At 47.2% G+C, this 14,680-nt stretch overlaps 1 protein-coding gene across 2 annotated transcripts in view; it reads right to left on the reverse strand.

Annotated features, from left to right (window-relative positions):
* Positions 1-9,234: 9,234 nt before the first annotated feature.
* The window catches only part of FBH1 (F-box DNA helicase 1), a gene marked incomplete at its 5' end in the record, with an annotated part of 34,719 nt that continues 29,273 nt past the window's right edge, over positions 9,235-14,680 (reverse strand). For both annotated transcript variants that reach the window (XM_079700822.1, XM_079700823.1), the window contains 2 exons: positions 9,235-9,727; positions 10,214-10,345. In XM_079700822.1, coding sequence (XP_079556948.1) covers positions 9,557-9,727; positions 10,214-10,345 — 303 coding nt within the window. In that variant the 3' untranslated portion in view covers positions 9,235-9,556. The remainder of the gene's footprint in view (positions 9,728-10,213; positions 10,346-14,680) is intronic.

Consider the following 14,680-nt stretch of genomic DNA (forward strand, 5'->3'; position numbering starts at 1 on the left):
GGCTTCCCAGGGGGAGAGCTTAGAAAGAATTCTAGTTGCCACCCCAAGTCCTAATTACAGCAGCTACACATTAACTGGCAGTAAAATTTGGTTTGAAGAATGCCATGGCTGAGAACATCGGAAAGCCTTTGATGCTTTGTTTTTGACAAATGTGGGCTTTTTGAAGAGTTCTAGTTCCAACCGTTGACATGGTGGTTCTGGAAATACCACGGGTTTGGAGATCACACTTGTTTTAACCCGAGCACTATTCTATGTGCTACTGATCAATCACTCTAAAGGCTGCTTCATCATCCGCTCCTCCAGGTTTGTTGGGAGAACTAAATAAAATAATGTGCAGTCCCGAGTATGTCTACCATGCTAATAAATGCTGCAGTCGTTTCCTGGGCGAGATCGATGCGTACACTGGACAATCAGGCCCTGGCAGTCGCCTGCCCCTCTCCTCCCTTTTCAAACGAGTTCCCACTTTTGGGGTATTAATTCTCTTCCACACCATCATGTGTATCAAGGAAGCAGACCGCATTCCAGACTATAGGAAAGCAAATCCTGATTATTTTAAGCTACCCTGCTGCTAGCGGCTGGGTTAGGAATGGGCAAGTGACCCGGTTCTGACCACTGAGACGTGAGGGGAAGCTCCTGGGGAAGGGTTCCTTGCTCCCAAGAGACACAGAGGGACAGGCTTTCTTCTCACTGCTCATCTGGACACACTGCCCGACAAGATACAGGCAGCCTGCCGCGGGGAAGCCAGCCTGGCCGCAAAGCTGACACTAGAGATGGCAGGGAGGCCAGAAACGGCCCGCCCTCCTCTGCGGAACCGTCACATTTCCTGTTCAATGCCCTTTAGAGCTTCTGTCTGGGGAACTCACGGCCCGAAGTGTCCTGATACAGAATTTGGTAACACAAAGTGGGGACAGTGTAAGTTACCCTGAGATGTGAAACGGGCTGAGCCCAGGGGGAGGACAGGACAGTGAGGTCCCTCCACCTCAGGCCAGGAAGCCAGTGGCCCTTCCTCGTGCAGCTCCGAGCCACTCATTAGAATGTTACCTTTTCTGCCACGGGCTCCAGATCAAGAAAACGTAATACTAGGAAAATGATTACATAAAAAAAATCCAGGATCATTGAGTTGGACACTTAAAAAAGGAAAAAAACAATCCAGGATGTTGAGTCCTGTCGGCTACTTCTTGAGGCCCTGGGTAGGTTCTTTAAAGGATGACCTTGGGTGAAGGCAGAGCAGATAATAGGCTTTGCAAAGAGGACCCATCTGTTTGCAGTCCCAGTTACACTGATGGTCTGATTGCAGCGAGAAACCCCTGCAAGGTTTTAAGCAGGGCGGTGACATAATTTAGTCTTCACTTTAAGACTATGCGTCCTGGGACTTCCCTGGGGTCCAGTGGTTAGGACTCCACACTCTTGCTGCCAAGGGGCCGGGTTCCATCCCTGGTCGGGGAACTAAGATCCCACAAGCCAGACAGCACAGCCAACAACACAACGACAAAAACAACAAAAAGACATGTCCTTCCACGTAGAGAAGGGAAGGGAGGGGCCAGAGGAGACGTGCAGAGCAGCTGAGGATGCTGGCACAGGCCAGGTGGGACGAGACAGAGACCCGGTCCAAGGGTCAGAGGATGGAGAGAAACGGGTGGACTTGAGACAGTTCAGAGGAAACGTCAGAAGAACTTGCAGTGGTGCCATTTACTGAGGGGGGGAGGGCGACGGAGGGACCCGGCTGGGGTGGGGTCTACACCACATTCCTAAAGGCCCAGAGGCTCAGGGTGACTAGGAAGGGCTGATGGAAACGGCGAGGCTTGAGGGAAAGCATTAACCACAGCAGTCTGACTGGAGAGGTGCCTGAGTCCTGTGTTAGCCCAGGTGGTCGGCGCAAGGGCAGGCCTGCCGCCACTGCAGGAGCAGGTTGGGCCTGCGACACACGACCATCTCCCACACGGGACCTTGTACTTCTGTCCACGTTAGTGTTTAGTAAACTGTTTTAGTAAATCTAACCCCTTGTCTTCTCCATCAACTGAAAGCTCGGTGCTGATCTCAGTGGGGTGGGTGCTTCCACCTGTCGACACCTGCTCCAGACATTCCACACTCCCTCTGCAAAACCTTACCTGTGACTTCACTAAAAATAAAATAACGGGCTGGGAGCCACCTGAACTTCCGCCTAATCACTTACCTGTGCACTGATCTGGTTTCCTTTATATTTCAGGTCCCAACCCATCGACGACCTGTGTCTTCCCTAGCTCATCTTTGCTGTTATTTTCCACTCCAGATTTCCTAGTCCCCTCCCTGACACCTCACCTCTTCCAGCCTCGCTTCCTGAGACTCGGCCATGTGGACGGTGTCCGTTTCGTTTCTCCACCTCCCACTCGTGTTCTCGAAGTTTATCACCCGGCACAGAGATGAAGTCAGGAGTTACATACGGTCCCCTACCAGAAAGCACCTCACCTCCCTTCCCAAAAGGAAAGCATTTCAAAACCTTGTAGCTGATTGTTTGGGTGTGTATCTCTGGATCTGCAAGTAATAAGCTCCCAGTGACTTCTGTTTTTAGGTTTCAGGCATCATAACCGACTTTCTACTGTGGAAGAGGAAGATGGAGCCTCCTCTTCTCACCACCATTACACACCTCCCTGCCGACGGGCACGTGTGGACACTATTAACACTATGAAGATTATGTGCAGCTGAGCTGGGTGGTAAACCATGGTCACTTTCTCTCCCCTGTACAACACATGCCCCCTTCAACTATTAAAGGCTTAATAATCGCCTTGTTTCCCCACCCTATTTGCTTGGTTTTCTATGTGTTCCTCACTAACTCCAGGGCACACAAGAGCCCTTTACTAAATATCCTGCCCAGGTGTCCCCACCCTCCTGGGTCGAGCTCCATGTTTCCTGGGGAAGGTCCTCCTCATTCTTGATTGGCCCTTGACTTTGCTGTAATTCAATCCTCCTTAGCTTCCTGAGGAAGGCGGCATGGTGACTGACATTTTTACGTGTCAAAGTGCCTTTGTTCTATTTGTCCTTTGGCTGGGTTTGGGGTTCTAGGTTGGAAATCACTTCCCCTGGGTTTTGAAGGTGCAGCTCCACAGGGCGGGGACTGCATAATCTGAACTTTTTATCCTGGACTTTTGTACGCAGATGAATGACATTCTTCTTTCTGGTAGCCTATAGGATCTTTGTCTCTACTATTCCTGAAACTCCACCACAATGGACTTGCCGGAGGTTCATCTTCATACATTTTACCAGTATTTCAACCTGGAAACTCATATTCAGTTCTGGGTAATTTTTCATGATTAAAAATAAATTTTTCCAGGCTGATTTCTCTTCCTGAAACTCCTTTGCCGTCCCGATGCTCAAGCTCTTAAAGTGGTTCTGACTACTGTTTTTTTTTTTTTTTAATTGGTACAATGTTTTTTTTTTTTTGCGGTACACAGGCCTCTCACTGTTGTGGCCTCTCCCGCTGCGGAGCACAGGCTCCAGACGCGCAGGCTCCGGACGCGCAGGCTTAGCGGCCATGGCTCACGGGCCTAGCCGCTCCACGGCATGTGGGATCTTCCCGGACCGGGGCTCGAACTAGTGTCCCCTGCATTGGCAGGCAGACTCTCAACCACTGCGCCACCAGGGAAGCCCCAATTCTTTTTTTTTTTAATTAATTTATTTTTGGCTGCATTGGGTCTTCATTGCTGCACGCAGGGGCTCCTCTTCATTACGGTGTGCGGGCCTCAACAGTTCTGGCATGCGGGCTCAGTAGTTTTGGCTTGCGGGCTCTAGAGCATAGGCTCAGTCATTGTGGTGCACAGGCTTAGCTGCTCTGTGGCATGTGGGATCTTCCCAGAGCAGGGCTCAAACCAGTGTCCCCTGCATTGGCAGGTGGATTCTTAACCACTGCGCCACCAGAGAAATCCCTCCTTTTCTCAGTCTGTTTTTGCTCAACTTCCTCGGTATTTTTTCAACTTAATTCTTTCAACAACTCTACTGGTTTTTTATTTTATACTTCTGTCTCCAAATACACACACACACACACACACACACACACACACACACACACACACACTTGGTCCTGCTGCTTCATGGATGCACTATCTTCTCTTATTCTCTGAATATATTTAAGAAATTTAGATGTTTTCTTTTCCCTGCACAGACCATTTCTTTTTTTTTTTTTTTTTTTTTTTGCGGTACGTGGGCTTCTCACTGCCGTGGCCTCTCCCGTTGCAGAGCACAGGCTCCGGACGCACAGGCTCAGCAGCCATGGCTCACGGGCCCAGCCGCTCCGTGGCATGTGGGATCTTCCCAGACCGGGGCACGAACCCGTGTCCCCTGTATCAGCAGGCGGACTCTCAACCACTGCGCCACCAGGGAAGCCCCAGACCATTTCTTTCAAGTTGATTCTCTTCTGTTTGTTTTGATATCCAACCTTCATCTTGGAAGCTCTTTTCAAATAGCTGGCGATCCACATCTGGTTGGTTTGCTGCTCCTATTTAATAAGAGTTGAGCACTAAAATCCTGTTTGAAACTCTGAGCACTTAGGCGGGGCCTGAAGATGGTGGGTGCTCTGGTTGGCCAGTCACCTAAGGAAACTCTACGTCACTGTCGGTGTTTCTGCTGAAGCTGGTTATACTCCCTAGAGAAGGAGCTGTCCATTTCCCACGTAAAGTGTGTGCACATGTGTGCATGTGTGCGTATGTGTATCAAACTAGAATGTTGACTCCTAACCCTCCAAAGTGATGGTCTTAGGAGGTGGGAATTTTGTGAGGTCATAAGGGTCGAGCCCCCATGATGGGATTAGTGTCCTTATAAAAGGGACCCCAGAGAGCTCCCTCACCCCTTCCTCCACATGAGGACACAGTGAGAAGACCACGTCTATGAACCAGGAAGCAGGTCCTCAGCAGACAAAACACACACCAGCGCCTTTATCTTACACTCTGGCCTCCAGACCTGTGAGGAGTCAGTGTCTGTGGTTTACAAGTCTTCCGCCGCAGCAGCACGAGCTCACTAAGGCCAACGGCCTTACATTCACTATGGCCCCTGCCTTCAGCTGTGCCTGGTCTCTTACATGAGATGCTCCTCGATTTCATCCTCCCCAGAGATTAAACCTCTGGATTCTGCCAGGGCTGAGGATGAGACGCTGCCCAGTTATACAGAACAGGAAGAACGTGAGGATTTAACTGGCTTTTAAACAAACTCTCTGCCACTGTTCCCAGCTCCACCTTTATCCCTACTTCCACTGGTTCCCGGCGCCATCGAGTCCCACCTCTTTTCAGAGTTCTTGGGCTCGGGGTTCAGTTTTCTCGGGTGAGCTGTCAGTTATCACTCACTTATCTGCCTTCCAACTTCCAGAATCTTGTGGCTGTCACCTCCTCCATGTTGTCTCTGTCCTAACAGGTTTGTGCCTTAAAAAAAGAATCCTATTTATCATCACTGGAGTATGGTTTCAGGAAGCAACCGAAGTACATACGTATGTTGGGTCCATCCAGTTACCCGAAGGACCCCGCCCACATTTTAGCCCCCAGAGTCTGGCTCGTGGCCTCACTGAAACTGACCACACTAACACCGTCACCTCTGGCGCTGTACCTTCATTCCCCTCGGTCTGGACAGTGCTGGATGCTGAAGCCCACTCCTGCTTAAACCCCTTCCTCTCCTGAATTCAGCGGCAGCTCTATCTTTTGGAACTAGCTGCCACTTCCTTCACAGAATCCTCTTCCTTTTTCCTCCCAAGCCTGGCTGTCCTCTGCTCTTTTCTCTCTGGACCCTATGTTGGGGTGAGCTCGGAGACCCCTACACTGATCTACCTCACCCACCACTTACACATGACAGCTCTAAACCCTCTGCTTCCAGCCCAAACCGGTCTGCTGATGTACACACCTGTTTCCCCCAATAGCCTCCAGGACAAATCTACCTGGGTTTCTCATAAGCACCCAAACTCAACATGTCAAAACCAAACCCATTACTGTTTTTATACAAACCTACCACATCCTGTGTTTTCTATTCCAATGATGGGTACCCTCACCCATCCTGAAAACAGGCCAGAAGACCGGGGGTCCCATCGGGATTCCTATCACCAACTCGCCACTCCCACTGAAGCACAAAGTCCTACTGATTCTACCTTTTAATCCTGAGAGCAGAAGTTCTCAGAATTCAGTGTGTATCAGAATCACTGTAGGGCTGGTTAAATGCCAGCTGCTGGGCCTGTCTCATGGGTTCTGATCCAGTAGATGTGGGTGAAGAACAGAATATGCATTTCTATCAAGTTCCCAAGGGACGCTGACGCTGCTCACCTGGGGCCACACTCTGAGGACCACTCACCTAGATCCATCCCTTCCTCACCAGACCCATTTTGCCTGTCTTGGTCCAGCCCAGCAGCTGTCATTTCTTGCAGAGATCACAAGTCTGAGCCTCTTAATTGATCTGACCTTCTTAAAACATCCTCCAATCTACAACTGGAATGTTCTTCCTGAAAACAAAATCTGATGTCTTAAAATCTCTCATTGACTCATAATCTTTGAGGATACCACCCAAACTCCTTCGTGTCCAGGGGCCCTTTGTTACCTGGCCCTAGCTAGCGGGCTCCTACTATATACATTCTCCAGCCACACACATCTTGTTTCCCCAAGCCTTTCCTACAGTGGCGTACCTTTAGTGAATGCAATTTCAGGTGCTGATGTTCTGTGACATTTTAAAATTTCTCTATGCCAACATTTCAGGTTGGTCAAATACTCTCACCTAGTTTTTAAAAAATCTAAAATCTGAAATACATTTTGAGATTATGTGAAAGGAAAAACTAATGCATAGTCTACAATGCACTATGATATTTTAACACTTCTATTCCAAGAATAATTTTTATTTTATTTCAAATACCTTCTAAACAAATGGATTATGACATAACAGAATTTGTTTTTATATGAGTAACTCTGCATCAGAACCTCTATATACACGATAAAGTCAAAGACAGAGACAAATCAGAAATCCTAACTTTGAAACAAAAAAACTAGAACTTGCTATCAGTAGACTGCACATTCTTAAACAACTGAAAAAAGAACTCCTCTAAGTTATCAAATAAGAGGGATTATTTTAAAATTAATGAACCAAAGAAAAATATTTGGAACTAGCTTATAATTATTTTTTTCTCCCAATTTACGTGGTGTAAAAACAAAACAAACTTCTACAGAAAACTGTGCACAAAAATACATTAACAACTAAATGAAATCATGGAAGCCCCATAGTTTAAAGACTATACCTTATAAAAGATCTAAAGATTTTCATTTTCATGTAGTGTTTAGTTTACATTTTTGAATAATGCTTTTACTCTTTCCATCTAATCACTTATAGTAAAGTGATAATGGATATTTAACACTTATAGATAAGGGTATGGGATTAAGAGATGCAAACTACTATGTATAAAATAGATAAGCAACAAAGATATATTGTACAGCACAGGGAAATATAACCATTTTTAAAAACTTTAAATGGAGTATATCTATAAAAATATTAAATCACTATGTTGTACACCTGAAACTAATATAATATTGTAAATCAACTACACTTCAATAAAAAATTTTTAATAAAAATAAATAGAATATAATTAACTTTATAAGTATATTTAACAAAATCGTAAGTTTTATATAGGAATTTCTATCTTAAATTGATTACTGATAAGAAACTAAAATAAATAACATTTCTATTTTTACTGTGTATTTAAAAATTGCTTTTCTATTTGAAACACACCAACCATTTGATTTTACTGATTTTTTTAGAAATTCTTAACACTTAAAAAATAAAGTACCAGCATCAATTCCTGGATCCTATTATTTTTTAAATAAGTACCAAAATACTAGTGCTGACATTTTGCCCTGGTAGTGCCATGACCACCAACACCTTCATGTTGTTCCTTCTTTCTAGAATATTCTTTTCTTTAATAGCTAACGACTCACCCCGTTATTAAAAACAGCTCCAGCACCACCTGCTTTGGTGGTCCTCCAACCTCACCTCTGAGAGAGACACCCCTCCCGCCCCAGAGCAGCAGTGCGGCCCCCTCTCCGGATGCCCTCTGCCCCACACATGAGCGACCCGCCTCCAAACAACCCACACCCATCACACCTCTTACTGTCACCTGAGTCAGGACCACGGCTGACTGCAGACGCCCGCGGCCAGGGCCCTGCCCCGCATCAGGTGCTCTGAGAAGGCCTAGAGAATTCATGACTTCTCCCCAATAAATAAGTTGCTTCCTCTCTGGTTGGTAAAAGCAGATTTCCAGAAAACATGTTCATGGCCCCTCTTGCCACCCACCCCCACAAACCCCTCTTCTGAACGACTCTGAGCACTGTGACCTCCAAATCCAAACCATTTCCTTTCATGTGCTGTTTTGCTCTGAGTTAACCAAAAGCACCAAATGAGGCGAGGCCAGGCCAGGAATGCCGGCGGAGCAGATGAAAGCACCCCATCCCACCTCTGTCTTCAGGGCCCGTTCTGTGAATTCTTTGCCATATGCAGACGTGTCCCTCACCCTTTCCAAGCACCCCAGCCCGATCCAACAGCACCCTTGCTTTACTCACCAGCCTGCTTGCTAAACTCCACTAGAGGCCTGACGTGGGAGAGGTTAGGGGCGGCCGCAACAATGAGGCTAGCAGTCTGCTCTCCACTCCGCTGACTGGGCTCAGACACTAGCTGGTGACCTCTCTGGGCAATGCCCTCACCTGCCATCTGCATCCCTGAAGTGCTGCATGGCAAAAATGTAAAAAACCAGATCCATGTACGGCTAAGTGACGTGGGTTTTTCCACTGGTCTCTATAAGAACAGCTTTATTACGACATCCACCCAGCATCCCCAGGCAGTGAACTAGGTACCAGCTGCCCATCTCCACCTGCTCCTCTCTCCCCCACAACATGGCTGGCCTACTCCACCTCCCTCTCAGGTATTTCTGGTCTTCCGTTCTACCTGTGGGAACACAAGGTGTCTAGCTAGTGTCACTTTGTACTTGTCTTGTTATATATCATGTTGCCTCCCTGTTCAGGCTGTGAACCCCGTGATGACAAAGGCGCATCCTGTGTCTTATCCATGTGTGATTCCCCACAGCATGAAAAATCTCATTTTTGATGCATTAGTTGTCACCCTGGACAATAAGCCTCCTACTCTGCTTGGTGTGCACTGGGAACAGTTACAGAGCTTTGAAAAGAGTAAGAGGAGAAAAGGAGAAAGTCCAGAGAAACAGCAGGGCTGAAGGCAGGGGCCGTCACACAGTGGAACGCCAGTGCTACAATGCCTGTTTAATCGAAACCTTGTAATAAAAGTTTAAATACATAATTTTTCTTTTTTTTTTCTTTCTTTTTTTTTTTTTTATCAAAAGACCATCCCCTGCATCCCCGGCCTGCTGGGGTGGAGGAGGGGCAGTGGGGTCTGGCTACCTCCAGGGGTGGAGACACGGCAAGTCCAGCTCCAGTCGGCTTCATCTTCCTCAGAAGATGCTCTGTGAGTGAGTCCGGTCTCGGGGAGGGAGCCCCCCATGCCGCCGTCCACGGAGGCAGGAGTCTGCCCAGTATCCCGGCCGGAAGAGAGAGTTCCCTGCACCTCAGAAGACGAGGAAGAGCAGGGCCTCGTGCCGGGGCAGCACGATGTTCTCCACGGTGCGGTCCATGGCGCGCACTTGCTCGGGGGAGGCAGTCAGGAAGGCCAGTGGCCCAATGCGCTGCTCCACGCATGAGTGGCACAGGTACCCACCCTTGTTTTCCTTCCTGTTGCTCTGCAGCGCGGAATGAGAAAAAGGGAGCGGGGGGGAACAATTGAAGGGCAAGCGTTTCCCACCAAGAAGTGTGAACCAACCACCACCAGCATTGCCATCATGACTGATGCTTTCAGACCCGCCCGTGTGGCCCTGAGGCCGTACCTCCCCCAGCACAAGCGCCCAGGGTGGACTCTGCTCTATCAAATCCCCCAGAACGTATCAAGGCAAGGGATGAAGAGCCAAGAAAAACCTAACTGGGCCCCCAGGTAAACAGTCCTCACCTGAGTGTCCACACAAGCCCACCTCCCAGACTGTGGTCACCCAGCCTGGCCCCACTGTGTCCAGCGTCTGTGACACTGACGCCCACTGGACACCTCCGGGCCTTCCTCGTGGAAGGATTGGACGAGCTTCCCCTTCACCTCCCTCACCCACAACCCAGATGGGCACACAGACGACTGAACTAAAAATCCTATGGAGAGCACAGGCCGCGGCCGAGACACGTACATAGGTGATGGGCAGCTTCCGCATGGTGAGCACGGTGTCCATGGGGATGGCGTTGCTGCACTGCCCCACACAGCAGCGGACCACGCCTGTCTTCAAAACATTACTGGTCAGCTCTGCCTGCAAGAAGTACTCCTGGGAAGGAAAGAGTGAGGACAAGAGTCACCTCAATGCCTCTGCCACTTCCTACTTGGACACCCCAACGGCTGAGGGCTGTCAACACTCTGTAGACCTTGCACAAGTCCCGGAATGAGAAGAGCACTGACCCCTGCATCTTCCCTCCGTTTCTCTACCTTCTTCCTGCCTGTAACACCGTCTCCAAGAGAACACTCACAGCTGGACCCAGTCTAGCTGGATTCTTGCTAAAACGGCCAGTTTAAAAAAGAAAGGTTGAATGGACAAATGTGAAACTTTTGGCTATAATGATATTTCAGGACTATTTCTGGATTTTATCTTAGGCTGACCTGTCCCTGAATCATTAAGGATGACTTGTATATTCTCTTTACAGCCCAGATGGCTTAAAAGACCTGCCCACATCAGTCCTGCCCATTACCATCTCGCAAGCCTTTGGCTGTCCTAGGGGGCAAACACTCAACCTCTCTAAGCCCCAGTTTCTCCATCTGTAAAATGCACAGAAGCCAGCACCCACTTCACCCGGCTGTTATGAGGAAGACACACAACACCGAGAGCTAAGTGCTCAGCGGCTGCACACAATGGGCACCCAGATCAAATGCCAGATGGAAAATGCCATGAGAACAGGGACCGGGGTCTGGTCTGCTGCTGCCCCACAGGAGGCTAACAAGCTTCTGGCATACCAGTAAGACTGCAAATACTTGCTGACAAAATAATTATGATTTCATGTTTTTTTGGATTACAACTGGCTATTTATCCAATTTTTGCAAAATCCGTGTCCAAGGTTCTGATTTATGTGGTTTTTCTCTCTTTCAGGATCTGGCTACCTGCTTTAGGAAAGAACAGAAAATAAATACACACTAGTGTTCCCAATCTAACTGTGGGAAATCCTTTCTAAAATAAAATTAGAGATTTTCTTGGAGTCCCCTTTGCCCATCTGTCATCACATTCCCTCCCTAGGGGAAAGCAGCATCATGAATCTGGCATGCATCTTTTCCAATCCATTCTAAACTGGCTTTACACTTAACGTATATTTCTAAGAACATAAGGTGTCATCTTATAGGTATTTATTTACGTAAGTGTTATACTGTTAGTTTGCTTCTCATCTAGTACATTTCTTTTAAGTGCTATACAGGATTCAGTCATCTCACTCTCCCACATTTTATTAAGACAGTCCCTTTGTGTGGAGACTGATGTTACCAAATTATTTCCAACAATGCAGCAATGAACATCCTTGTACATGATTTCCCGCCCACACATGCAAGAGGTCCTCTAGGGCTTTCTACCTTTTCTGACCCCAATCCACGCCAAGAAACCCACTCAGCATTACAATTCTACATACACACACATGCATGTATGAAAGACTGAAACCAGTTTCACAAAACAGTATGTAACCTCACATGCTGTGGACTGATTCCTCCTTTAGACTTTACTCCACTTCCCTTTTTTTTTTTTTTTAAAAGATCATCATAACCCACTAACTAGGTTCCTAAATCGTTAATAAACTGCAATGTACAGTTGGAAAAACACTGCTGCAGAGCAGCGGTTTTCAAACATTTTGGTCTCGGCACTCCTTTACACTAATAAACATTAAAGGTTCCAAAGAAGTATTGCTTCCATTAGTTATAGATACTAATGTTTACCTGATTAGAAATTGAAACTTTTGTTTTTTGGTTGTGCCGGGTCTTAGTTGCGGCTCATGGGCTCCTTAGTTGACGCATGCGAACTCTTAGTTGCAGCACGCGTGTGAGATCTAGTTCCCTGACCAGGGATCGAACCCAGGCCCCCTGCATTGGGAGCCTGGAGTCTTAACCACTGCACCACCAGGGAAGTCCCAAACGTTTTTAAATGTTTATTAATTCATTTAAAACATAACATAATAAACCTATCATATGTTAACCTGTATATTTTTATGAAAAACAACTGTATTAAAAAAAAAAAAAACCTTAACAAGGGACTTCCCCAGCAGTCCAGTGGTTAACACTCTGCCTTCCAATGAAGGGGGCGCGGGTTCAATCCCTGGTTGGGGAACTAAGATCCCACATGCCGTGCAGTGTGGCCAAAAAAGAAAAAAGAAAAAAAACAAAGGGTACCATGAAAACAGACCAGCTCAATAAACGTAAATAAACAGACTGGACAGCTAATATGTCAATTAGGCATTGTGTTCTACTGCCTGTAACACTTAAATAATGGCTCAAATAATTGCAGGGTTTCTATTAAAAAAAAAAAAAAAACTTTAACGAGAAGAGTAGCATTGCTATACATTTTTGCAAATCTCTTTCATGTCTGGCTTAAAAGAAGGCAACTGGGCTCCCATCTCTGCCTCTGGGTTCAATCTGTGGTGACGACATGCCATGTGGCCTCTGGAAAACTCCACTGTACACTTGTGAGAGCACTGAGGGAAAAGGGCAAGTAACTACCCAGTATTATGAGAAGAGCACGGAGTACACGTACAGTGTGTATTGTGAAAGGTTCCCAGAAGGTTCCCCTGACCACACTTTGAGAACCAGTGCCCACCCCCCACCATCCTGGCCAGAATCTGAAAGGACAGACTTCTTCATTCTCACCCATCAGACAATTTTAGGTTGCATTTCCCTGACCATCAAGGAGGTTGCATAAATATATATTTTTTAACAGATTCCCTGACCCTTGGGGCTTCCTTTGCCCATCTACCCACTAGGCTGCCTGTATCTCAGGAATGTGCGGTTCTTTATGACTGTGTGGGTCCTCTTTTCCACAAACACATAAGCTCAAGGAGGGCAGAGTTATGCTTGGCTCACGCCCACGACCTCAGCACTGTGCCCAGTACAGTGCTGAGTACAGCTGCGCTCAGTAAGCACATGCAGGACAGATGGGGGAAGTGTTCCCTCCACTCCATGACGGGTCTTTTAACTTCATGCAAAGCCACGGCCGGCACGGTGAAGGGCACAGGCCCTGCAGACTCACCTCAGTTCACAGCCCAGTCTACCCTCTTTGGGGTAGTGCACCTTTGGGCAGGTGACTCTACTCGGTGCCTCAGTTTTCTTATCAGTAAAACTGGCAAAACAACAACTGCATCACAAAAGATGTTTTTTTTAAGGGTTAACTATATGTTAGCTATTATTACTTTATCACACTGAAGCTTTACATCTCGATGCAGTCAGATTTACCTGTTTTATGATTTACTGTTGTATGTCCTGCTTATAATTAATCTCCTCCTAAATGCCAGGCCTCCCTTGGCCCCTGCCCCTGGAGGTCAAAGTCTCAAAGACAAGTAGCCGTCTTTGAGGACCCCGACGCTTCTCCCAATCGACTGTAATGCAGTTATCTCATCAGCTCATCACAACCCTTCTCCAACCGCCTCCTCTGAGGTGCGGTGATCACCGTTTTGCCAGTATTACAGACTAGGAAACAGAGGTACAGAGCAATGAGTAACTTGCCAAGGTCTCAGAGCGCCCACGTGGAGGACCCTGTCTGACCCGGATCTGTAGAATCGCCCCCGCAAAGCCTCACAACAGGAGGGGATGCTGCTGTCCCTCATCCCACAAACGTGCACTGAGTGCTGACTCTGTGCAGGCCCTGTTCTAAGGAGAGGCCCGTGAGCCTTGCGTTCAGAATCCAAGATGCTGAGGCTGAGAAGCGTCTTTGAGCAACCAGCATAACTCCACGTCATTTAATAATTCAATAATGTAATGATCCCCTCGCTTCCTCAAAACTTAAAGAAACAAAAGGTGTTTACCTAGATTTTCTAAGGGGGTCAGAGAAAAAGGAGTCTGCCTGCCCTACTCTTGGTTAGAGGGGAGACCAGGATGGCTCGTCACCTTACAGGTGATAAGGAGGCAGGAAACAAGGGCTCCCTTTTGTTCTAAATCCTCACCAGGCACGACTTGCTTTCACCTTCTCCAGTGACTACCCTCCTCTCCCCCTCCAGAGCCTCCAAGATCCCCCATGAGCTGAGGGTAGACTTAGCCACTTCTGAAACAGGATGTCCCCAAATTGATTCATATTGCAGCTGCGATAAAGAAAAAGCAGAAGTCCTCATGCAAGGTCCTTCACACTTAGAAACATCTAGTCATGCAAATGGGCAATATTTCCAAGGCTTCCTCAGAGGCCCCCTGTGGGCCAACAGATGTTTCCCAGCCCAGCCTCAGTAAGAGGGAAGTATTTCTATAGAGTCTGTGTTCTTTTCTCCATGGAGAAAATTCATTTTCCCCATAAAATATATGCAGTGACCAACTGATAAGCTTCCAGTTAGTTTTAAAAAGCCTATTAGACTCTAATACATAACTTGTGGGACTCTAAGGTATAAAATCCATGTGATGAATTTAGCAATACCTAGAAAAATGACATATCCATTTA

Source organism: Hyperoodon ampullatus (assembly GCF_949752795.1).
Source record: "Hyperoodon ampullatus genome assembly, chromosome: 3".
NCBI lineage: Eukaryota > Metazoa > Chordata > Mammalia > Artiodactyla > Ziphiidae > Hyperoodon > Hyperoodon ampullatus.